Consider the following 24,047-nt stretch of genomic DNA (forward strand, 5'->3'; position numbering starts at 1 on the left):
AAAGGCAGTGGAGGATGGGCTGCACCTCACCTGTGTGTGCCCGCCAGTTCACCCTGCAGCACTGAGCTGCCTGGCACAGCACGGTTGGGTCACAGGGCGGCTTTATTGGGGCTGTTACTGCCAGCAGGTGAGAAACGTGCAGCTCCTGCAGCTGTTCCTGCCGGACAGTGTGTGTGCCAAGAGCTGCCGTGTTGTTTTGCAGCCTGTTCGATGCGGTTACGTCGGTAATTCAATGGCTGTAGGCACTTCCGTGGGCTGGGAGGTTGCTCTGTGGGCCCTGGGCTCAGGGCAGACTGTCACCGGGGGCCTGAGGAAGTGAAGGGTGTCGTGTTTTGACCCTGCATCCTTACAGTAATCCAGATAGGCTTTCCTGTTTCTATATTTAAAGCCTTTCCGTTCTTCTGCTGGGAGAGACGGAGCATCGGCTCTCTTGGGTAACAACTGACCCTTCCTCTCTGGGACAACTGGTCCCCAGGTGTAGTTTCTCCATGGGAAGCGAGGCTCCTCTCAACCTTCCTGCCACAAACTGAAGGAATGGGGGGGTTGGGGGCTGGTTATCCCTCCAGCTTATGGAAGGTCTTGGAGGAATGAGAACTCGGTTTGTCCCAGCCAACACATGGGAGGAAAGCTGGCACTGAGACGGGGTGGGAGAAGCTGAGATACGATTTGTTTCTTCTTTGAAATGATCCCTTTTTAATTGTCTAAACAGAGTTTCAAAGAAAATCTCTGCTTTTCTCCCCTTGCAGCATTATAATTCTATATAACCAGTTTTCTTTCTCAAAAAGAATAGGGTGTGATTTTTTTTCCTTGCAGAGGCAGGGAAGGATAAGTTCCAGATGTTGCTGGTTGGTACTTTTTGCCTCTGTTTAACGCTCAGTGCCTTTCAGCACATCGGCTGCAAGAAGTGGGGCTGATGTTTTGATCCCAAGGTAAATCATCCCCCGTTGGTTCCTTTGCTGGGTGCACCTTGGCCAGGCACTGCCCGAAGTCTCACTGGCTGCTCTGCACCCACCCAGCAGGGCTGCCCCCAGTGCCCATGTCAGCTCAGCAGCTCCTCGGTGCCTCCTGTGCCTGAAGGATCGATGTGCCGTACATCTGGAGTTGTTCCTCTAAATCAGTGTGACTTGAAATCAGTGAGCTGACTGAGCCTGCGGAGCTGGAGCTAGTTAGCTGCTGCAGTAATTTACGGCCGCTCTCCGACCCTTAATCATGGTGAAAAAGTTGCTTATCTCAGCACTCCTGGGTGTGTGGAAAGTGGTTTCTCCCAGCCCGACGGAGGACTGGTGAGGTGCTGGAAGCTGTGGTGTGGCTGCGGCTCTGGCAGCCTTGGCTGTGGTGTGGGGTTAAAGGCAGCTGTATGGGCCAGCAGGACGCCTTGGAATCAGACTGTGGCAGGTACTAATTAGTAGTGATTAACCCTTATCAGTGACAGACAGTCCCTGTGGAATTCATAAAGGGAGCTGTGTGTGCAGGTGTTCCTGCGTCCCCTGTGGGATGCTGTGCTGCTTATTCAGCTTTTCTCGTAGTCCAAGTCATTTGGTCATCCCTCCCCTGGTACACTGGGGACGTGCTGTGTTTCAGGAGATGCCAGTGTCTAATTGTGGAGGCTCGGTGTGTAAGGGGCTGACAAAACGGGATCTCAAGGCCTTCAGGACAGGCAAAACGGGATCCCAAGACCTTTAGGATGGACAGAATGGAGCCTGCAGGACACACAGAATGGGACCCTGGAAGCCCTGCTGAGTCTGTCTGAGATTACAGCTGTTTGCAAAGCTGCCTTTGCTGTTTTAAGAAGGCATCATAACATCTGTGGGTCTCTCCCTCAATTTAGATCTGAGTTTATGAGAATACCTCACAAGTAAGGAGTCTTTGCTTAAGTGTGGTATCCTAAATGGCTAGAGAAGAGCCAACTGGATAAAGTATTTACAAGTGATGAATAAATGCTTTTAATAAACAACTAATCAATTTTATAGAGCCCTCAAAGTCAATAGGGCTTATGACCTTTGCTTGTAACCACACACGGATCTTTAACATGCTTATAATGCCTACAAATCATTCACTGGGCTTTTATGAAGCATTTATTAGTATAAGTCATAACCAAACATGAAATAAAAAGTAATTATTTCAGTTGCTTTCTTTTGAGCCTGGTGGCACAATTTGGTTGTACAGCAAAATGGCCTCTGCTTATGCAGAAAAGCTGCAAAACTTGGGCATGGTGTGAGGAATGTTGTGGTGCAGGTGCTGTGTGTGGTGGGGAGCGATGGGTTCCTGGGACAGCTGTTGTATGGGGTTTTCTGTTGGAGACCCGTTGTCACACTGCCCTGAGCTGTGCTCTCTTGCAGGAGATCCTTGCTGTTGCTTGATGGTTGTGCAGCTTGCACCCATAGCCTTGCCCTGTGATTTGGGCTTCCCATGGGTGCTGGCCTCAAGTGGAGTGTGGGGTACATTGGTGCCCCAGCAGAGAGCTGATTTTGGAAGGGGTGCAGCACTTGCACGCTTAAAAATAAGAGGGTGGGGTAGAGGGTTTGCATAAAAGGGGATTCACCGTGCAAGAAATATGACATGGGGAAAATGCATCACCTGTTGGAGGCTGGGGACAGTCTGTCCCAGCTGCCACATGGACCTCACCCAGCTCCCAGGAGTTGGGTCACGCCGCATTCGCTTCCACGCTCCCCTGTGAAAACACCCATAGACTTCGCCCTTTATTTCATTGTTGTCAGTTTGGGTATTTTGTTACATTAGTCTAAATTGGTTTGTTTCCATAGCTGCAAACTGCTGATAAAGCCGCGCTGTAGGATCCGTCAATCTCCCCGTGCGTGGTACCAGGAATAATTCACGCGTGGTGTCAGGAGGTGCCCGGCTGTGGGGCAGAGGCTGAGGCTGCAGGGATGGCTGTCACCCATCCGGGGCTGCATTCAGGGCACGGCACTGGGCGCTTCTGAGCCTCTGTCTGCTGAAGTACTTCTTCCATCCTTGGTAACGGCGTTTTCCTTCTGGCAGGGATGGAGGAGCTTTTAGCAGCTCTCCTGTTTTCTCTTCATGCAGTTCTCTAGCGGGAGCTTGTATGACATCTCACAAAGTATTACCGTATATGGGGCTGCCTGCTCAGGTGAAGGGCATGGAATCCTCCAAGCTGCTGGCACCTATTGGGACATGCCCTATGACCACTGCAACCCCATCCCCACTGCACGGCCCTGCACAATCTGTGCATAATGCTCTGAGCATCCCTTATCCACCCCGTGTGTCTTGGGGTTCAGGCTGGGCTTGGATTTAACACCACCTGGGCAGCACCCAGAAGGAAATGTGCTTCTGAAAGGCAGTCGGGATCGCCCCCGCTCCACTTCTCCCAGGCACAGATGCTCAGCTGACACCAGCTAAATAAAAACCTTTTAGCCCCTGCCAGGAAGTCTAGAGCAAACTGCCAAAAAGCATCTAGGACCAAGACACAAAACCAAGTCGAGCCTGAGCAAAGCACTTAGAAATAACGGATGGTACTGGTGCACTTCTGTCTCTTGAATTTTAGCACATGAGATGCTTCAGTCTCAGGGTTTTGTTAAAGTAGGATGGTGGAACATTAAAGGTTTTCAGCAGACACAAAGCAAAGCAAGTCCCCGTCGCAGCACAGGAAAGATTGTATTCCTTAGTTCAGCCTTCCTGACGGGAAGCATTTGTGATTTCCCTGCTGGCACTCCCCCAGCTCAGAATCAAAGCAGAGCTGAGCTGAAGTTGAATGCTCTGTATGGCTTCTGTCTGTGTTCAGAGGTGGGACCTGAGTCCGTGGTGTGTGTTTGTCCCACCCTGTGGCTGCAACCTGGTGCACCTGGTGCCCCATGGGGCAGGAGGGATGGGACGGGGGGTGTGCATGGCAGAACTGGTGCCAAGGTTGTTGCTGTTCCTTTTTGCTCCTGGCAAGAGGATGTAGCCAAAAATCAGCAGGCTCATACTTTTTATTGTTGAATTAGAATCTATTAAATACTTACAGAGTGCCGAAACCCTTATTAGGCAGTGCTCTGGGTGTAGTGACGTGCTCCTGGGTCTGCTGTGCTCCCACATCTCGTGTTTGTGCACAGTGTGATGTGTGAAGGGTGAAAGAATGGAACGCAAACAAACGTTTCAAATAGGACTAACACGGGCAGCCACTTCTCGGTGAGCCCAGGGCTGAGGGGTGACTGTCTCTTGCCAGCATAAATTGCAGAGCAGCTCCTGCACAGCCCACAGCTGGTCTGACAGCTGCAGCACTGCTGGGCAGTGGGGTTTGTGTGGGGCACAGCCATGCCTGGTGGCACAGTGCTGTGCTGGGGGCAGGCAGGGTCCCACCTGAGCCTGGGGCCTCAGAGTGGAGCGAGGGGACAGAATGAGGTGTGGGGGCTGCTGGGCACAGCTCAGGAGCATTGACACCTCTTTGCTCCTGCAGGGCTTGATCTTCTCAGATCCTGGTGAGGGTCAGAAATAATAATGATAAAATGTGTGTATATATGTATGTATGGTGAGAACAGACTGACTTCTACTACTGGAAAAAGGCTTCCTGGAGGCCAGTCCTTGGCTGTAGGGCATGAGGGTATGCATGTATGAACCACAGAATCATAGAATCACAAGGCTAGAAAAGGACCTACAACATCATCTAGTCCAACATGGCACCGCAAAGGGCCCAGCAGTGCATTTTGTGTAGGGAATGTGCTAAATGAATCTCTCTGTACAGGAGGGAAACATCCAGCCCCATTCTTTACTGCTCATTTTAGTAATGTCTTCCAGATAACCTACACATCTGTGTCGGTGCAATTAAAACAGAAATTCCACCTAATGAACAGTTGTAGCCCTTGGGCTATTGCAGAATGAGCAAGTGAAGTTGGAAACGCTCTTATTAAAATAATAATTAAGAAACAAGGGTGGGGAGGCAGAGGGAGGTGCAGATGAGATGCTGGTGGGATGCTGGAGGGCGAGGAGCTGCCGTGACCCCGGCGCTGAACTCACTGCCCTCCCTGCCCTGGGCTGTGCCGTGCTGCTGTGCCATAGGGGTGGCTGTGCCATAGGGGTGCTGTGCCCCGGTGTGCCCTCCTCGTGCTCTGTCTCAGCCCTGCAGCAAAGCCTGGATCGGTGCTGCACTGCCTGCATGGGGCCGCCCTCAGGTTCCCTGCCAGAGCCTGGGGCTGCAGCATCAGTCTGCTGAGCCCTACTTTGCATTTATTTGTTGAGATCTGGGTTCTCCAGCTGCTGATGAAGCTCAGGAAGGGAGGAGTGTTTCGCTATTAGGCAGGGTTGTATCTGCTTCTGCTTTTCCCATAGTACCCTTGTTTGTATGGTAGGAAGTAAAAACGCGGTGTGTGCACATGGGTTGCTGAGATTTGTTCTGCTGTGCTGTGGACAGGAGTGGCTGGGCTGAGTGGGTCAGCGATGGCAACTGGTGCTTGGCTGTGTCAGGCAGCTCCCCCTCCAGCTTACAAGTACAAGGCAAAAAACAATCCTTTTCATTGTTGTCCCTCTTGGTTTTCATAGCGTCTGTCCACAAAGCATCGCTTTACTGCACTTAACACACCAAAGTTGTTTGAAAACTTAACCCGCTTGGGGTGTAGAGATGTGTGTGATGGGCAGAGGTGGTGGCGGCTCAGAGTAGAGGAATAAAAATAATAAGCAGCTGCCAGACAAATCCTGCTGGGATGATACATTGGGACGACTTGAGTGGGATTTATATCTGCAGGCTGTGGGCATTTGGTTATTTTTTTTGTTATTTTTTTCCTGTTTAAATGGTTGCGAACCGGGGTGATTGCTTATCGTTTTCATTTCAACTCCATCTGACAAATCGCTTTAGATGGGGAAAGCAATACTGCATCTTTAAATGGCCACTCTGTCAGCGCATCTTGCAGGGCTTTAAATGCCCTTTGTTATCGCAGTCTAGACAGGACGCAGGCGGAATATTTGATACGTTATAAGGCAAAGATTTGACAAGGTTGAATTCATTTACCGGCTTATTTAAAACTGAATTTCAAAACGTTTTTCCTCACAAACGTGTCTTTCTCTCTCCACCTATATATTTTTTGTCGAAGTTAGCGCAGTGTGTTTCAACTGTTTAGGCTGAGAGAGGAGACATCAGCTTACTGCAGCCTGCAGTACTCTAATTGCCCTTTTTATGACTGTCTAGACATCATGCAGATGCATGTTTGTGGTGAGAAGACATTTCCCCCTCTGGTTATACGATAGTCTGAGCCCTTTGCATCGCCTGTCTCCTTACCCCTCTGTCCTGGAATGCGCCTTCCTCCCTCCATCCCTGAAAAAACCGCTGTTCCCCCGTTTTATTTCTGGAAGGACCCTTCAGTTGCCATTTTTGTTGTTGTTTTTAGGATGTGTATTCACAGATGTTAATGCTGTTTGGAGGGATAAAGGTATGTGCAGCGCATCCCCCCCAGCCCTGCCGCAGGTCGCGTTGCAGGAGCGGTGGAGCAGCGGTGTATGCAGATATCAGTGGGTTTATCGGTGCATATGGAGATGGTTTTGTTGGTGCTCCCCGTGATAAGGGCACAGCCTTGCGGGCCAGGTTTAAGAATGAAAATATCAGCGAGGTTTGAATGGGTCAGAGTTTTAGTTATGCAAATAGGGCGCATTAATTAACCCCGTTGCTATAGCTACTGCTTTATTGTTAAATGCAATGAAAAGGGGACAAGCTGTGTTGTTGGATAATCCTCCCCTCTGTGCTCTTCTTCCCCATCCTCCGAAGTCTTCCTCCGCCCCAGCGTGAGGGCAGCTGCTGTCCCCATCCCTGTCCCTATGGGCAGGTGGCGGTCGCCCGCGGTGGCCACTGAAGCAGAACAGGACGTCCCCTCCTTGCAGAGCCAGGGCTGTGGGGCACGGGGAGCTGAGGGGTCCTCACCACCATGGCCACATCCCGACGGCCTCCCCCGGAGCCCATTGTGGGCGCTGACCTTGCCGGGCAGCCGTCAATTTTCCACTGTGGCCCCGTGTCATCAATCTGCCTTCTGGTGGCTGCGCTGCATGGGAAAGGTCTGGGAGTGGGACAAAGGAGGGGTGCAGGTGGGTGGGATGGGATGGGATGGGATGGGATGGGGGGAGATGGGATGGTGGGGTGGGGCATCTCCTGCTGCCTGGCTGGAGGAGAGGAACACCAGCCCGGGCTTTGGGAACCAGCCCTGTTCAGCACGCACTGCTGGGTTTACCAAGCAGAAAAGATGCTTTTTTGTGTCTGCTTAAAGAGTTGCAAACCAGCACAGCAGAATATGGCCCTTCCAGTGTATCTGCTGCAGGAGTTCTTTAAAATCTTTCCAGGGCTGTTGCTGCAATCAAGGTTGAGATTTGTTACCTCTTAATTTTACCAGACTTGGGGTGGTTTTACCTTCCCCATTTGCCTTGACCTGCATATGTGAACAGGAATACATTTATTTTTTCCACATACCTGCATGGGAGTGCACACATACATTCCCTCCTGTCTAGTGGTGGTCAGACCAGATTTAGAGTTGAAATTGAGTATGGCAGTGACCAAATGCAGTGTGTATGTGTGAGCATTTGCCCATGTCTGGCATTTTTTATGCAGTGCATGAACGTAACATAAAGTTGTATTTGTTCTTTGGAAGTAGCTGCCCTTGTGAAACATGGCTCCTTGTCCAAGCATAAAGCTGCTGAGCTCTGGGGAAGATAACAGCACCTAAAAAGAGGTACAGAAAGGAGAGGTGTCCTGCTGACAGCTGAGCAAATCTGGTTTCCATGCATGGCTCTGGCCAGCTTGCTCAATTTGCATTTCAACACCCGTCTGCCCCTGGCCATGTGGGTGCCACGGCTCTGTGCCACTGCAGGGTCCCAGTCAGCTGGGTGCTGGCATTGGGCTGGCAGTGCTGGAACAGCTGCCAGGGGGTGGTGGAGTCTCTTGCTGTGGATGCTTTCCTGTACGATTGACCCCAGGGAACATTGGCTGGGCTCAGTGATCCCCAGAGGTCCCTTCCAGCCCCTGCAGTTGTGTGATTTGGGGCTGCGGTGCTGCCTGCCCTCCGATCAGAGGCAGCAGGTGGGAGCTGGGGGCTCACAGCCCACCCTGAGCTGCAGGTGTGTGCCCTGCCATGCCAGGGCCAGGCCTCCCCTGCCACACACCGCCTTTAATTGGCACTCGCACTGTGCAGAGGTGGCAGAGCCCTCCCTGGGTGCAATGTTTGCTCTCCACGGAGCATCCGCGACTGGCGGTTCGTCTGTCGAAACAGATGTGGGCAGCAACAAACATCTATTTCTATAACTAGAAACAAATTTGGTAATTGCCTCTTTCAACAGGACTTGCTCAAGCAGGAAATGAAATTCCTAAATGGCAGTTAGCAAAAGTATTTATAGCTAAGTTCATAAATGAGATGTGCTTTCCTTTGTCGTGGGCTTCTGCTGGCTGGGAGGAAGAAAACCTCCATGGCAGCAAGCCGCATATTGATCACCAGTGTCCCCAAAGGTACTTATTTATTCATGGGTTTATTTTTACTACCCCAAGAAATATCCCTGAAGAAACCACTTTGGTCTCCCAGGGTCACTTGGTTCAGTCTGGATATTGAGTGTCTTTTTGGTCATTTTTGGGATGGTCGGTCTGTGCTGTGTGTGAATAGAATCAAGGCCTGCTGCTTTCAGTCCTGTCCAGTGTTCAGGGCAGTGAGGAGGGTTTTGGAGGCACCTACACGCTCAGTGGGTGAGCCCCCACCCCAGAAGGTGTCCTGGCTGAAGGAGCTGCTGATCCTTGCTGTAATGCCTACAGTTCCCATGTCAGAGCTGCGTGTGGCTGTGCTGATGGTTCCCCTTTGGCTCTGCTCACTGCTCCCTATGGGTCTCCATGGCTGCAGCCCCAGCCCCGCAGCCTGCTGCGCTCACCCTTCAGGTCCAAACGATGCTGTGACCAGGCAGCTGCTGACCCGCCTGATGACTGCACAGCTGTAAGCGTGAAATGGGGCCGTTTCCTTTAAAGCAAACAAAAAAAGGGAGTGGGGGTGCAGGATGAGGCCATTGCCTGTCAGTGACTCAGAGGATGTGATGCTTGATTGCCTGGGGTGACAGATGATGAAAAGGAACTGTATTAAAGGTGCAGTTGTGCTCCAGGGGTTGGCATGATGCGAATGACTCCTTGGGCCGCCGTGGCCCATTCTGCAGCAGTGGTTTTCCTCAGATCCACCCCTTCTGTGAGCCCTGGTGCCAGAGGTGCTGCCAGCCGTCCTGCTGCAGGCAGCGCTGCCTCACGTGGCGTTACTTCTGCTTTGTGCATCAGAACCAGCGGGCTGAGTCTGGAAATGTAATTTAGCTGCTAACTGCGCTGATGATGCATGAGGCAGGACTGAATCCAGCACGAGCTCTTTGCCATGGGCCTGATCCTGCTCTGTTGTGCCTCGACATTGCAGCTGCAGCTTCAAGATGCTGCTGATATTTGCCAGCAGTGGCAGTATCACGCTCTGTATCTATCTAAAGGTAGATAGTACTTCCCCTGCTGTCTTATAAACAAATACAATTGTTGACAATCTGATGGGCCCTTCGTATGTGGTTTTGTGGAGGTATTATTTAGAAGATAAATGTAACAGATAAACATTAATACTGCAGTCATGACTTTGCCTGGTCTGATTGTTCCTCAGATGACCTAGCAGGCAAAAGGCTGAGCAATCTGCCATCTGAACTTCTTTGTTCTTTCATCTCTTCTTCCTGTGCCTTGGTCTTGGGGAGAGAGAACAGCAGACTCTCACAAGTGGAGCTTGGCATCCCGCGGGTGAAATCGCTCCAGTAAAGCAGCGCTTGGTGCTGCACCCTCCTTGGCAGCCCTCAGATTGCAGCTGTTGCCTGGAGCTGTTTTGGTTCTTGCTGAAATGAGAGCAGTTGAGATGCGATGTTCTGCTCAGTGGGCATGTCCCCCCTCCAGGCGGGGTTGTGAAGGACAGGATGGAGATGCTCATGCCGGGTACCTTGATGCTGCTGTACCAGGGTGTTCTCCATGCAGTGTGTGTTAGCAGGGTGCTGGCGTGGGGCTGTGCACAGATGTGGTCCTGGTGCTGTGGGATGCAGCAGACACCAAGACCCTGCAGCTGCTTGCTGAAGGGTTGTGAGGCTGTTCCCTGGGAAAAACAAAGCTCCAAGGTTTGCCTGTATTCACATGGCTCATCTCACACTCACATGCTTTGCATAGAAAAAATGAGGTCTGCAGTTTGGCTGTGCTGCTTAGCCCGCATCCTTTTACAGATGCTTTGATGAGCATCTGGCTTAACCATCATATTTCAGCTGGACTCACTTTGGTTGAGTATTTTTAACCCTCAGATCCTTCCAAAGAGCCACAGGTTGGTCCAGAGCATGCCCTCAGTCCGCCACCTGTCCGTACTCCACCAAAAACTGCCTTTACTGTTATTTTAATGTAACTTGATGTCTGCAAGGAACCTGCTCAAGCAAAAGGTGCCCAAAGGTGGGGATGGATGAACATCTCCAAAACCTGGGATGAGAGTGGATGAGAGAGTCACGCTGCCAGGGCAGTGCCGTGGTGTCAGAGGTGTTAATGGAAACCTGGAGAAGCAGTGAGTTATGGAAGCACTTACTGCAGAGCTGCAAACACTCTTTATTAATTCACCCAGTTGATTTTGTCATGTCTGATGTGTGTGCGCATGGGGACCTTCCTGGGCTGTGAATGGGGCTGTGCTGAGAGGTTTGAGCTTGGGTTCCCAAGGATACTGGAGGAAGTTGGGATGTACAATGTAGCATTACAGTTCACTTGAGAATTGCATGAGCCCCAGAGCCGCCATGGCCCGACTGCCCCTGGCTGCAGGGTCAGTGCTGGAGCTCATCCCGGTGCTGTGGGCTGTCCTGCTGTGGTGCCCCGCTTTGTCTCCACGGGAGCTGGATGGGGATCTGTTGAATCATGATGCTGAGTCACTGCCCCAGCCAGGCTCCATAAATAACTGCTGGTGCTCTGCCCTGCACCATGCACAGCAAGGAGTGGGGAAGTGCTGCTGAGTGCCTGGAGCAAGGGCTGTGGTGGCAGAAAGCATCTCCTCAGCTCCACTCTGCCTCGGGGAGCAGCACAGGGTGAGTCCCATGGCAGTCCAAGCCCTGCCAGGCATAGTGCCCTGGGCAGTCCTGTGCCGCTCCTCATTCACGCCCTGGGATTGCATCCTGGCTGTGGTGCTCTCTGCTCCATGCTGGGTTCATGCTCCTCCAGCAGAAGCTTAACTCCATCATTTTCCTTCTAACGTGAATGCAGACAGTCCTTCACACTCCTTGCTACTAGAGCAAGGAGAGAGTAGGGAAGCTGTGCTTTGCCCACCACACTACACCTGCCCATGTTTCAGCAGGCGAGGTGTGAAAGCCTTACTCCTTGTGCCCGGTTTGGGCAGAGCATCCAGAATCACTGGTGCACATGCCATCCTTCCCAGGTAACAAGAAGGTTGCTGCCTTGCAGCAGTGACATTTGCCAGCCCTGTTCCTGTCCCACCTGTGGCCTTGCTGGGCAGGGGCTGCCTGCTTGCAGCAGCAGCAGCTCTTCCTCCACATCTGAGCGAGGATGTTTCTGATGGTCACTTGCAGCCCATGAGTGGACCCATCCTGCTGCAGTGCCCAGCAGTCTGCTGCGTGTCACTGTGAGGGATTTTGAAAGATAAAAACACCCAAAGGAAGTGAAATGGATGGGAGAAGCAAAGTGTTCTGCTGGGGATTCTCGGGTTTGTTCTGTTTTGGGTTGGAAAAACTGCACTTTTAGCAGAGTTTGCTGCAGTGTTGCTTGTTTCACTTAGGAACTGCTGCTAATATAGATCCATCTGTTCAGCTTAGCCACTACTTCCTGAGCAGTTTCACTTCTCAGATGAAACACAACTCCAGTATATAGAGGAGCCATCACTGAGGCACACAGGTAACAGTTTTGACCCAAGGGTGTGTTACACCTGACTGAAGGTAAAAAGAATGTGGGTCTGTTTTATTCCTCTCTCTGCCTGCTGGGCTTGGGGTGTTTGTCTTCAGCAGTGACACTGTATAGAGGGGAGAGCAATGCTGATGTTGCAGAGCAGTTGTGTGTGTGCTCAGTGGCTGCAGAGTTGGATGGAGAGCACAGGAAGGCAGGTTGTGTCACCTCAATGCAGTGTCTGAACTTGAGAGTGTGAAATGGATTCTGGGGTGAAAATGATGCAGTATTAAATTAGTGTGACCTTACTTTGCGTTGGGAGGCTGCGTTTGCCCATCTTGTAAAGCCTCGTGCATTTATAACACTTCCCTTGGGGAAAATTACAGAGAGAAATGGAATGAGGTCTCTTCTAATTGAAAAGTGACGACGATTAGGAAGCCAAACACAAAATGCGTTGAGTATTTTTTTCCCTGTTTTGTTGTGTGTGTGTTTTAAGAATACCAGTGGAATTAGAAATGACGTGCTCTGCAGTTTGGCTTGTTTTTCATTCCCCAAAGGTTTGTTATTAGCATAGCAGCTGAGTTGCACTTATGTAATAGCACATTAACTCAAAGTTTGGTGGGGTTTGTTTGATGGTCTTTCTTCATTAGTTTGGCTGAGCTGCTTGGATAAAATTTACACAGGTATATCCAGCTTTGCTGCACCTTGGTTTGTTTTTTCCCCTCTCTGAACATGGAGCCCATGAAGACCAGTTAAAACAGAGGGAGAGCTGGCAGCAGCTTTCACGCCTCGAGTGGGTGCGAGTCTCTTGCAACTTGAAAAGCATCAGCTGTGTGCGGACCTCTTTAGGATTGCATTTAATTGCCACATTGGGCAGTGGGAGCATTGGGGTTGGGGATTCCTGCTGGGTTTTGTCAGTAAGAGCAACTCTTCATTTCAGCAACAAGAGAGACAGCAGGGCAGGTGTGTTGCTGGTGGTGCTGAGCGTGGGTACGTTCAGCTCCTGCTCTGTGCTGTGGGATGAGCTCAGATGTGCTCTGCTGTGGTGGTTGAGGCGTTTGCTTCCCTGTGCTAAGGAGAATGGAGAAGTGTGTGGCTGCGGCTGTGGCAGTTTACAGCATGTTAATTTGCGGCTTAATTGTCATCCCCCTCCCACAAAGGGATATTAAAATCCTCTGCTATTTATACCACCAGTGTGATTGCCGTAAGGTTGGACTCACTTCCACATCACAGCCCCCCAGTTTGGGGTCTGACAAGCGAGCAGCACACAGTGCATCACCCAGCACAGCTACTCCTCCTCCACGGGTACCCCCTCCTCACTGGCTGCTCCCAGCTGCATCCTCCCAGCTCTGCAGTGCAGGTGGGGCAGCTCTTCCTGATGGCCGAAATGCTGTGAGCATCACCACACTGCTGTGAGCAGTGGAGCTGGGTTGGATTTGCTCAGTGTGCTTCTCATTCTAGGAAGGGAACTTTCATTTGTAACTGCCTTCCTCTTGCTTTTCTTCAGAAGCGCTACTTGTTTTTCTTCATTTCTTTTTTCTTTTTTTAGGCTAAAAAGGAAGCTTTCCATCACTGGCCTCATTCAGTTTTTCTTGTATCCTCTTGCTGAGGCCAAAGCACATGTTTCGTTCTGAGGCTGGATTGACTCATCTTCCTAAAACCCTGTGTTGTCGCTTTTTGTCTTTGCTTTTCTGCAGTGCTCTCTGCAAGAAGGCATTTCCCTGCCCATGGGCTCCTGTCCGCCCTGGGGCTCTGGGTTCACAAACCCATGGGCTGTGCCCTTGGTGACCGATTGGAAGCGGGCAGATTGCAGTCAGCCTGCAGAGCTGCTCCCCAGTTGCTCCCAGAGCTGCTTCTCCTGCTGATGGATGGTCATAAGTGCAATTACAGAGTGGGAGCCCCTTCCTCCATCCCCCCATGTCAGCCTTGCCACCAGCCCCTTCCTACCCAGGGACCCACGGTGGCTTTGCTCCGGCACAGTTGGTAGCAGCTCCACCAGTGTCAGAGCCATGGGTTCCTGAGCTCCCACGGCTCCTTAGCACCACGTGTGAGGACAGGCTCCTGCTTTTAGGGCGTAACTCTGCATCATGCAGGTGGTGGATGATGTGGATTAAACATTCTGGGATCTGGGGACACTGGGCATCGTGCCTGTCCGGCGGCAGAAAGAGCTGCTGCTTGCAGAATGAACTCCAAGGGAACCAGCAGCACTTCCCCACTTCCCACCTGGGCTGTTTTCTTGACATTTATTTGCTTTTACTGGCACTTAAATGCCACCTGCCAGGGGAAAACTTTCCACTAAAAGAACCAAATCTGCCTGACTCAGCAGATGGCATCGCAGGCACCGCGAGCAGCGTGGTGCTGCCCTTGGGCACCTTGAGTCTGCATGCGGGCACGTGCCTTGTGTGTGTCTGCATAAAGTGCAGGTGGCTGCGTCCCTGGCAGTGTGAGGCAGAGCCTTCCAAAAGTGCATTTTGTAGCCGTCCTTCCTGACATGCAAAGTGGAAATGCCCAGAACTGTTTTTTCTCTTCCTATGCCAAGTGTCTCTGGAGTTAAGTGGGTAGTCTGTTTGCTTGTTCCTGTTTGTTTGGAGGGTTTTTGGCAGCTCTCCTGTGTGCCAGTTCAGGCTGCTCAAGCTCCCGCTGTCAGCTGGGCCAGCAGTGCGGTGCTGCAGCCCTGCTGCGTGGCGGCCATGCAAGGAGGGGAAGGGGAGTTTGATCAAGTTTTACCCGGATTGTAGTTTGGAAATCTGTGCTTTGTGAGTCGTGTCTAAAGGTCCCTCCTAGAGGCTGCTCTGGGGCACCAGAGACATGAATTAATGTGTTTTTTTATGAAGTAGCTGGGCTGGAAGCACACAGAGCCCACGTGTGTGTCTGGGAGTGTTGTGGGGGAAGGATGCAGCTGTTCTATGTCACCGCCTGCTTGGCCAGATTCCTCCTTCTCACACTCCATTAAGTGCTGCTTTTTCAGGTGGCTCACAATATGTCTCTCTCTCTCTCTCTCTCTTGCAGCGGAGTTGGAGTTTGTACAGATAATCATCATCGTGGTGGTGATGATGGTGATGGTGGTGGTGATCACCTGCCTGCTGAACCACTACAAACTCTCTGCGCGATCCTTCATCAGCCGGCACAGCCAAGGGAGGCGGAGAGATGAGAATCTGTCATCAGTAAGTCACACGCTGCTCTTCCCATCTGTGTCTTACTGCGTTGTTTGCCAAGTGATGTGAAATTTGGGAGATGTGAGAGCCAAAGGCGTTTGTTTCAGTTGGGTTTGCCCGTGGCTCACTGCTGCATGGAGAGATGACCAGGCTGGGTCTTGGCTTTGTCTGCCCCTGGACATGGGGGCCTTGTAGGGATGCCTCTGGCTTTTCAGGGTGTTGTATGGTGTAGTATACAGGCAGCTCAAAGCTTTGCAGCTTGGACTTTCTGTGAATGAAGTGACCGCATGAGGCTGTTGTTGGTGTGCCTTGTTGCTGAAACCACCTTGCACTGCAAGATGTTGGAGATGCACACACCTGGACATTTACAGCACCAAACCATTGAGTCTGGTAGCAGCTCCAGTTGGGGAGTCCCATATGAGTGTATTAATCTGCTCCTTGCCTTCGAGAGGATGGGAAATCCTGAAAGATAGCCAGTTTTTGCCAGGGGTGAAGCAGCGCTGCCATTGCTGTGATGGAGGTGTCAGGAAGTGCCCATCAGACACATGAGCAGGAAATTCACCAAGGGGATGCTTGGGAGATTCCCAGCACAGCTCGGGCTCTGTGGTTCATAGAAGCCCAAGAAGAAATGTGTTAATTGCCCCCGCAGCTCAAGGAGAGCCTCTCCAGCCTATGGCAGGTGCTGGTCAATGCAGAGCTGAAGGGTTCGTGAGATGCAGCAGCTCATTTACAGGAACCTACAGAGAAAAGACACAACAATTCAATGGAGGGTAAGCATGCTCAGTGCTGCCTACATAACCCTGTGCAGGGATACCTTGTGCTGATGGATTTTTGCATCATTCACCCTGAAAAATCTTAAAGTTCTTTAAACAGTGGGGCTTTCTTGAGGTCACTGCTCTTATCTCCAGGTGTGCAGGGCAGGCTGAGCAGGCACTGCTGCCTTGTGCTGGCCTCTGCAGGGCTGCGTTCCCTTCTAGCAGAACCAGGAAAACGATCAAGTACTGTACTGGTTTTTATTTCATTTTAAGAGAGCAGAGCTCTGCCATCAGGTTTAATAAGCACAGCACTGCTGAAGGCTGCACAGCCTGCCATACCCATCACACTGCTGTCCCTGCACCGTGCTGCTCCTGCTGGAGGAAGATGCCTGTTGGGAAGGAATGCTGCGGGTGCCCCAAGCTCAACCAAAGCACTCTGCATCGTGTCAGCAGACTGTACGTCAGGACAAGCCTTTTTCAGGTTGGCTATTTTTATTTTCTTTAAGAAGAAGAAGGGAGGCTAATGTGGAAAGAGACGGCTGCCAGACCTCCATGAGGGCACGGAACCTTTTGCACCTTTCTGCAACCCCCATTTGGGGCAATTATTGGTCTCCCTCTTCTCTTGCCCCTTCCCTGCCCTGACACAGCAAGGTGAGGTGATGAGTTCCTGCAAGTCCCCAGAGCTCCCCTGGAGGCACAAGAAGCCCTGGAGATCTCACAGTAGCATCAGCTGTGATAATGACCTTCAAGGCAGCTCATCTGGGATTCAGCACAGCGCACCTTCCTGGGGAGAGCTGCTGCAGTCTGACTGTGCGCCGTGCGGCAGCGGCTGCACTCAGCTCAGAACCGGCTTGTGTGAGCCATTAAACTTGCATTGAACTGGTGTTGGGCTTTTTACATCTCAAACTTCATTTTGCTGTCGTGACCAGACAGGCACTGGAGCTACAAACACGCTTTTCATCTTTTAAAATATTAAAGTAGTTCATCCCATGGTCAGAGTGCTGCAAGATGTGCTGCAGTCGTCTTTTTTAGTTCTTGCAGCTCAAAAATTACAACTGAAGGAGAAATTCATTTCCCTGAAGGTGGTTTGTTTTTAATGTGGTTAATGCTAGCAAGGAGTGCCTGCTTTGCTGCACCTGTTTGCGCATCACAGTCCTATCTGTTCTGCTTCTTAAACTGTCCCCTTGTAGCAGGTACCTTTATTTTTTCTTGAAGAAATGTGACTGAAAATACATGGATTCTTATTGAAAAAGAATGGCCCTGTCCCTGCATCTTTGGAGCATAGAGGCCCTCCCCTAAGACAGAATGGGAAATACAGCTCAGAAACTTAATCTGTGTCGCTCTGCTCGGCAGTGGAAATGCTCTGACATAACTAAAGCAAGAGGTTCTGTGAAGTCAAACATGCTGTAAAATGAAATCAGAACGAAGTCTTGAGGTTCCAAAGTGAATCCTGGGATACTTAAAGGGGCTTTCACAGCCAAGTTGCTCATCAGACCCAACTTCCATTCTGAGAAAATAAAGCCTTGGGGGCGCAGCCATTGCAGAGATGAATTCAGGCCCCAGGTGGGGTTCATCAGCAGCACCAGGGCTGAGAACAGACACACTCTATGTCTGTGGGTTTGCCCACCTCTGGCTGTTGGTTTCTGGTGGTTTTCATCCTGCTGTTGACTCAGGAAGATGAGACAGGGGCTCTTTAGAGCGCAGGAGGCCAGCATGGCACTGAGCACCCGCTTGACCTGGCTTTGCCCTGCTGCCTGCAGCTCGTGCTGCTGGGGGAATTTGAATGCAGACGGTGCCTGCAGGCAAGGAGTACGCTTAGAGCAGCCCAGACTAAACAGTCGGTGCCTGTGTAAACAGCTGTGTGCATCCTGGGGCTGTGCAGTGTGATGCTGCTGCCTTGCCCAGCACAGGGCCGGCACTGCGGGCTGCAGCCGGAGTGGGGCTCTGAGCAGGGGGAGATATTGGGGCATCTCCTTTTGGTATAGGTCACCATTTTCCTTGTGCTGCAAGCAGGATCACTCTGAGGTAGATGTGCAGTTATTCCAGAAACGGTTTGATGGGGCTGCATACCCAGGGAGAAATGTGTCACAGAGCTGGGGAAAACGAAGAAAAGGGGAAAATGTTAACATGGGGCTTACTCTGTGTTCGGGGCAGCAGGTGAGCACTGCAGGGTGCTCTGTAGGGCTGGAATGGCTCTGAAGGGCTGGGCGAGGGGCAGGCTGCTGCCAGACAGCTGAAACCCCTGGGCATCCCCAGGATGAGGTGGAGAGTGACCTTTTGGGACACTTCATCCTAAAAGGGAAATACAAAGGGGGGCTTGGCAGGTTTTTTTTCCCACTGGTGTCTGACTGTGCCAGCCCCAAAGCTTCACCTGCACACAGCTGGGAAGTGCCAGCCAGCAGAGGTGGATTTATGAGCCCTCCAGGCTTGTTTTCCTCCAGCTCTCTCTCCTGGAGCAGTGTTGCAATATGTATATTTAAATACTTCAGGTCCTGGGGCAGAAATGTAAAAGTGAATGGTGTGCTCACAGTATCAGCAACCAATGGAAAGAGTGTTTGTTTGTTGGTTTTGATGGTGGGCTGTAAGGCCATTTGGGGAGGCTGTGCGTATTCCTTGCAGGGGCTGTGGGCTCCCAGGTGCAGGCTGCAGCACTGGGGTTGGTACCCAGAGGAACAGAGCCTCAGCTCCTCGGTCTTTGTAACCAGGGGCCATTGATCCCTCTGGGGAATAAATACTGTAGAACCATTGTGGTGCTAGGGATGTATTTTTTATAGCCAAGTTGAGATTAAACTTCAGTATTCATTTAACTGCCTTTATTTTCCCATGGTTTTCTTGATTGCTTGCATCAGAATGTGGGTGTGAGGTTTTCTGTTTTTCTCAATCTTGCCATTATTTCATGGAGCATTTGCTGATATCTTGTGAATCACCCATGGCTCATGAATCACCTATTGAAAAACACTGCTGGGGTCGGGAGAGGAACCCACGGGGCGGGCATGGCTGGGAGGAGGAGGCCTGCAGCCTGGAGAAAGCTGTTTGCTGCTGTTACTCCCCGTTCATTCTGATTTATCAAATCTAAATGGGATGGGAAGGGAGGGAAGCCCAGCTTGGAGCGGCGTTCCAAAAGCAGCATTCCCATTCCTCCCAGGGTGGGGGAAAGTGGGTTCAGGGGGGGCCCTGCCTGGCTGTACTGACGCCGACCTCTCTTCTCCTTCCCAATGCAGGAGGGCAGCCTGTGGCCGTCGGAAAGCACTGTGTCAGGGAGCGGGATGGCCGAGGTGAGGACAGCCCGGGCTCTGAGTGCCGCCGGTCCCCACACCCCAGGGCAGCACCTCATATCCTGCCATCCCTTCTTGTCTCTTTCTCTCCCCTCCAGCAGCAGATCTACACCCCGCGGCCCAGCGAGCGCCTGGCGGTGCCGTCCTTCCTGCAGCGGGACCGCTTCAACAGGTTCCAGCCCACCTACCCCTATCTGCAGCACGAGATCGACCTGCCCCCCACCATCTCGCTGTCGGACGGCGAGGAGCCCCCCCCGTACCAGGGACCCTGCACGCTGCAGCTGCGCGACCCCGAGCAGCAAATGGAGCTCAACAGGGAGTCGGTGCGCGCACCCCCCAACAGAACCATCTTCGACAGTGACTTGATAGATAACTCGGTGTACGGGGGGCCGTGCCCCCCCAGCAGTAACTCTGGCATCAGCGCGACCTGCTATGGGAGCAATGGCAGGATGGAGGGACCGCCCCCCACATACAGTGAGGTGATCGGGCACTACCCCGGAGCCACGTTCTATCAGCACCAGCAGAACAACAGTGGGGTGCCCTCACTGCTGGAGGGCAGCAGACTCCATCCCTCACAAATCAATGGCCTTGAGAGCACAACGGCGTGGAACAAAGAGAAGGAGAAACAGAAAGGGCACCCGTTTTAAAAATATAAAGGGGGAGTGGGGGGGAAAGAAAAAAGGAGAAAAAACAAAGCCAAGGGAGTGGAACAGTCTGCACTTGTGGTGAAAAGGAAGAAGGAGAGGGACTGGGAGCTGAACAAGATGAGCAAAGGAAAGAAAAACTAACGCCCTTCCCCATCTCTCCATGTATAAATATTTACCTGTGATGTCTGGTCTGAATGCACAAGCCCACAAAGCTTGCAGAAGCGTTTCTTCGTTGAGCTGTCTTTGGCGTTTAAAGAGGAAAAAGAAAACAAGGGTAGCCCTTTTTTTTTCTGTTGTTGTTGTTGTTGTCGTTTGGTTTCTGTTGTAGTTGAGCTGTGTGTGAATGCTGGTCTGGTTTCGTTTGATTCCTTCACTTAACTTTAAAGACAAAATATTTGCACAGAAAAACAAAAAAAAAGAAACAAAAAGAAAAAAAAAACAAAAACCACAAAAACGTTTTGTTTAAAGATCTGCAATATAAATATATAAATATATATTAAGAAGAAGAGAAGAGCGGTATGTGGACGGAGCTGGAGTATTTTTGTATTAGAAGAGGCCTATTCAAAAAAAAAAAAAAACCACACAAAAAAAACCCATACAAAAAAAAAAATAGTTGTTTTCTGAACTAGAAGAGAAATGGCCGTTTTTTGGGTGCCGACTCAAAGCGCGTGGATGGCGACGTGAAAAAGAGACGGACAAAAAAATAACCACAAAAAAAAAACAAAAAAAAAGAACAAAAAAAAAAAGGAAATCAAAAGCAGGGGTTTAAGAGTTATTTATATAAATGTTGAGATTTTTGCACTATTTTTTAATATAAATATGTCAGTGCTTGTGTTGGTCAGAGCCTCTATCATGTCTACCATGCAGTTGTTAAGGGATGTTTGTCCATGGAGGAGCAGTGAGTGGGGCTGTGGGTGCTGCAGGGCTGTGCAGCCGGGCTAGGGGGGTTGGGAGGGGTTGGGGGGGCAAAGCAGGCAGAAATTACTTGATTTTTTTCTTTATTATTTTTTTTATTTTTATTTTTTGGACAACCTCAAACTTTCCGGGGGGGATGGCGGCAGCGGGGATGAGAATAAACTTCTGTGTCTGAAGGAACAAAGTGGTTTTTGGTTTATTTCTTTCCATGCTCAGCCTGGAGGGCCCTGCGTGTAGGTGTGGAAGCAGCAGAGCGGCTGTGCCCACCTCAACCCCCTCACCCCAAAGCCAGACCTGGAGTGCAGCTGCAGGGCTGCTGCACCGCTGTGCTGTGTGGGGCCGCGCTCTGCTCCCAGCACCCATCAGCTCTGTTTTTTGCTTTCTTAGCCCTACTAGACAGGTGTGAGGTGTGAGCTGGGAACGAGCCTGTTCCTGTGATGGGTCAATTAAAAGCTAACCGGATAGGCTCAGTGCTTTAGAAGCAAAACCCCTTCACCTCTTGGGAAGATCCGTGCTGCGCTCAGCTCAGCTCCGCGAGCCGTCCGTCCCGCTGTGCTCTGTGCTGCAGTGTCAGTGCTGGGAGGTGTGGGGCCGTTGCCCAGCAGTGAGAAAGGTGGAAGACATAAAAGGCAATAAGTTGTTGTTAAGCAACTCTTCTATTACTTGAAAAAGAGAAATATGTGAGAACAGTTGTGAAGTTGTGGCCATTTGAACGGTATTTATATACGTGTTGATGAAGATGGAGAATAGCTGAACTTGAAGTTTGATTATTTTCTTTTTGCTTTTTTGTTCTAAATCCTGTATTCTCTCAGTCCTTCTGAGCACTTTTCTGCAGCTCTCGGGGTCCTCCCAGCTTTACAGCCGTGCAAAACCACAAAAGAAGCAACCAGAAATGTGAAGGAGTGACTCGAGTGTGTCAGGAAGGCGCAAAGTGAGTTTATACAAACGAATCTCTATGTAACATATCTATTTAGTGCCTTATGAACGAAGCGGCATCACTCCCTTTTGCAAGAGGGGAGAAGGAAATCCTGGGCATTGCCACCCAGCAGTGCTGCTCTGCACGCCTTGCACAGGGCAGCTGCCCCCCCATGGGTTATGGATGCTGCCTGGGTCACCTGGGGACTCCTGCCCATGGCACGGGTCAGGAATCCCAGCAGCTGTTGGACTTGAGGTACCAACCAAAAGACATCTGTAATGTCTGCTGCCCTCTTGAGCCAGAACGCGTGCATAGTGTGGTTGGGTTTTGTTTCCGGGAGGTGTTCTGTTCTCTGAGCTTATCTCGTGTGTTTGCTACAAAAACCAAATGGTTACCTCAGCGGGTGTGGGCTGCGATGTGGATCATGGTCCCACGTGGAGCAGCCGAGGCAGGCAGGGGTTCTTAGTGATGCTGTTGGGGCAGTGGGCACCAAGCGGTGCCGTGTTGGCATTGTGCAGTCAGAGCAGCTCCGGGTCTTCCATCAGTCCTTGGCATTTCAACTCCTTCTCCCTTTTCCCTCCCCATCCTTTCCCAATGCAAACTTCAGTTTCACAGACCTCACCCCGAGCATCCCACAGCTCCTTGACCCCTTTGCTGAGTTACTGGCTCCACTTTCCTTTGCCATGTGGGGCATGGAATGAGCTTACAGCTGCCATTGCAGCACTGCCATCAGCCCATGTCCCACACACCCCTGGAGCTGCTGTGGGCTCCCCCAGCCCCAGGGCAGCCCAGCTCAGCTCAGCACAGCCAACTTGTCCCCTTGTGCCCGGCTCCTTTCTGCATCCTGCAGTCCTGCACACCTTGTGTTTCCAATGCAGGACCAGATCTGGGGCTCAGATCAACTCCCAAGTTCTGAATGGATGTTTAGAAATAACACTTTTTAATTATTATGATGATTCTTTATTATTGTTGTCCTTATTATTGCTATTTAATGTTATTTTTGCCTCGGGGTCCACGTCTCCCACCCCCCAGCCCCTCCATGGCCAGGTGCTGGCTGCACACTCTGTCTCCCTTTGGTCTCTATGCAGGACCTGCCCACGGCTGCTCTCAGGTCCCGCAGCTGCAGCAGTGACCTACTGTGACAAAAGCAGGAGAAATAAGGCATTGCCAGTGCTCAGCTCAGCCTTTTTGCTCAAAGCTGTAGGAATCGTGTTGGCCTTAGAAGGGGTCGTTAATCTGAGGGATCTCTTTAGGGTACAGTATGGCAAACAGCATCCTGAGTGTGCCACCAGAATGAACGTGGCTTTCTCAATGAGGCTGGCAAGGAGCAGTGTGTTTCACTGGGGCTTCAGTCCCATCCACAGCCTGCTGGTGCGAGACAGCCTCACTGAGGTACCTTAACTGGGGGTATATGGAAATCCATCTGATTTCTGGAGCACTCACTTTCTGTATGTGTGTACAACCTCTACATTGCACTAACTGCTGGGTGAGAGAAATAGAAGCCCAATGTTTTCAGTAAGGATCCAACAAGGACTGCCTCTAGGTGTGTAGCACCAGCAGTGCTGGCTGAGGACAGAATGAATTCATAATCCCTTTCTCTGTTTCAATCATACATCCTCTATGTACAACACAACGCTACCATAAACCAAAAACATTGTCCAGAAACGGCACTTCAAATTGCTGCCGTGCTATAGAATCCCATAAGGGGCAGCGTTGCAGTCCTGGTTTGCCTGCCTTACAGCCACACCTCACTGTATTCATCTTTCCTCAGCCTTCCAGTCGCATTGCTTTGGCTTTGGAGTTTGTTACGGGCAGTCCTGTATCCCGAGTTCTGTTCAAGTTTAAACTTATGTAAACTATTGAGCGCACACGCAATGCAGTACTTACCTATACTTTGCTGGTTTAGTATGAATATGTACTCTGATGCCAATTTACAAGATTCTGTTGTAAACGCTTATTGTGTAACAGTAACCAATAGTGGCAATTATATGTCATTCTAAAAGCTGCAATACTTATACAATAAATTTTACAATACTTTGGACAATTTGCCTTCAGCTTTCACTTTGTTACCTTAAAACCAGAGTTTGCCAACTCAGCGTCGTTTAAGGAGCTCTTCCCATTTTCTTTTGCAAGTTTTGGAAAAGGAATGTTTTCAGGGTATTTTTGTGCTCTGTGTGCCAGCATTTGGTCCCTGTATCACACACTGGCTGTCAGCCTTTTTCTCTCTAAATCTTGCTGTAAATGAGCAGAAACCTGCTCCCTTCTTTTAGCAATTGAGCAGCTTACACGAGTGCTGGAGCTATGTGCACTTGCTGTCCATGCAATGCTTTATCCCAAAGCAGGGCTCTGCAGGGAAGGCCGTCCTGGTGCTGGTGCTGGGAGCGGTGTGTGCATCCCAACCCGTGTGTGTGGCACAGAGCAGCTCCACCACCTGTAGGGCCAGGCACTCAGCCCTGACCCCACACTGATGTCTCAGGGAGCCATTACAAAGGGAGCTTTGTAACAGCTTTGGTTTCCAATCACCCTTTTGAAATGATGGTTGTTTTTTTCCCCATTT

At 50.9% G+C, this 24,047-nt stretch overlaps 1 protein-coding gene across 2 annotated transcripts in view; it reads left to right on the forward strand.

Moving 5' to 3' along the window:
- PMEPA1 (prostate transmembrane protein, androgen induced 1) overlaps nucleotides 1-23,534 on the forward strand; it is a 32,275-nt gene extending 8,741 nt beyond the window's left edge. The window contains exons 2-4 of one of the 2 annotated variants that reach the window (XM_015882069.3): nucleotides 14,837-14,991; nucleotides 18,959-19,012; nucleotides 19,111-23,534. In XM_015882069.3, coding sequence (XP_015737555.2) covers nucleotides 14,837-14,991; nucleotides 18,959-19,012; nucleotides 19,111-19,659 — 758 coding nt within the window. In that variant the 3' untranslated portion in view covers nucleotides 19,660-23,534. The remainder of the gene's footprint in view (nucleotides 1-14,836; nucleotides 14,992-18,958; nucleotides 19,013-19,110) is intronic. The other variant, XM_015882070.3, reaches the window with a different exon arrangement.
- The last annotated feature ends 513 nt before the right edge of the window (nucleotides 23,535-24,047 follow it).

The sequence above is a fragment of the Coturnix japonica genome, chromosome 19, assembly GCF_054131305.1.
Source record: "Coturnix japonica strain WE chromosome 19, WE-NBRP24, whole genome shotgun sequence".
NCBI lineage: Eukaryota > Metazoa > Chordata > Aves > Galliformes > Phasianidae > Coturnix > Coturnix japonica.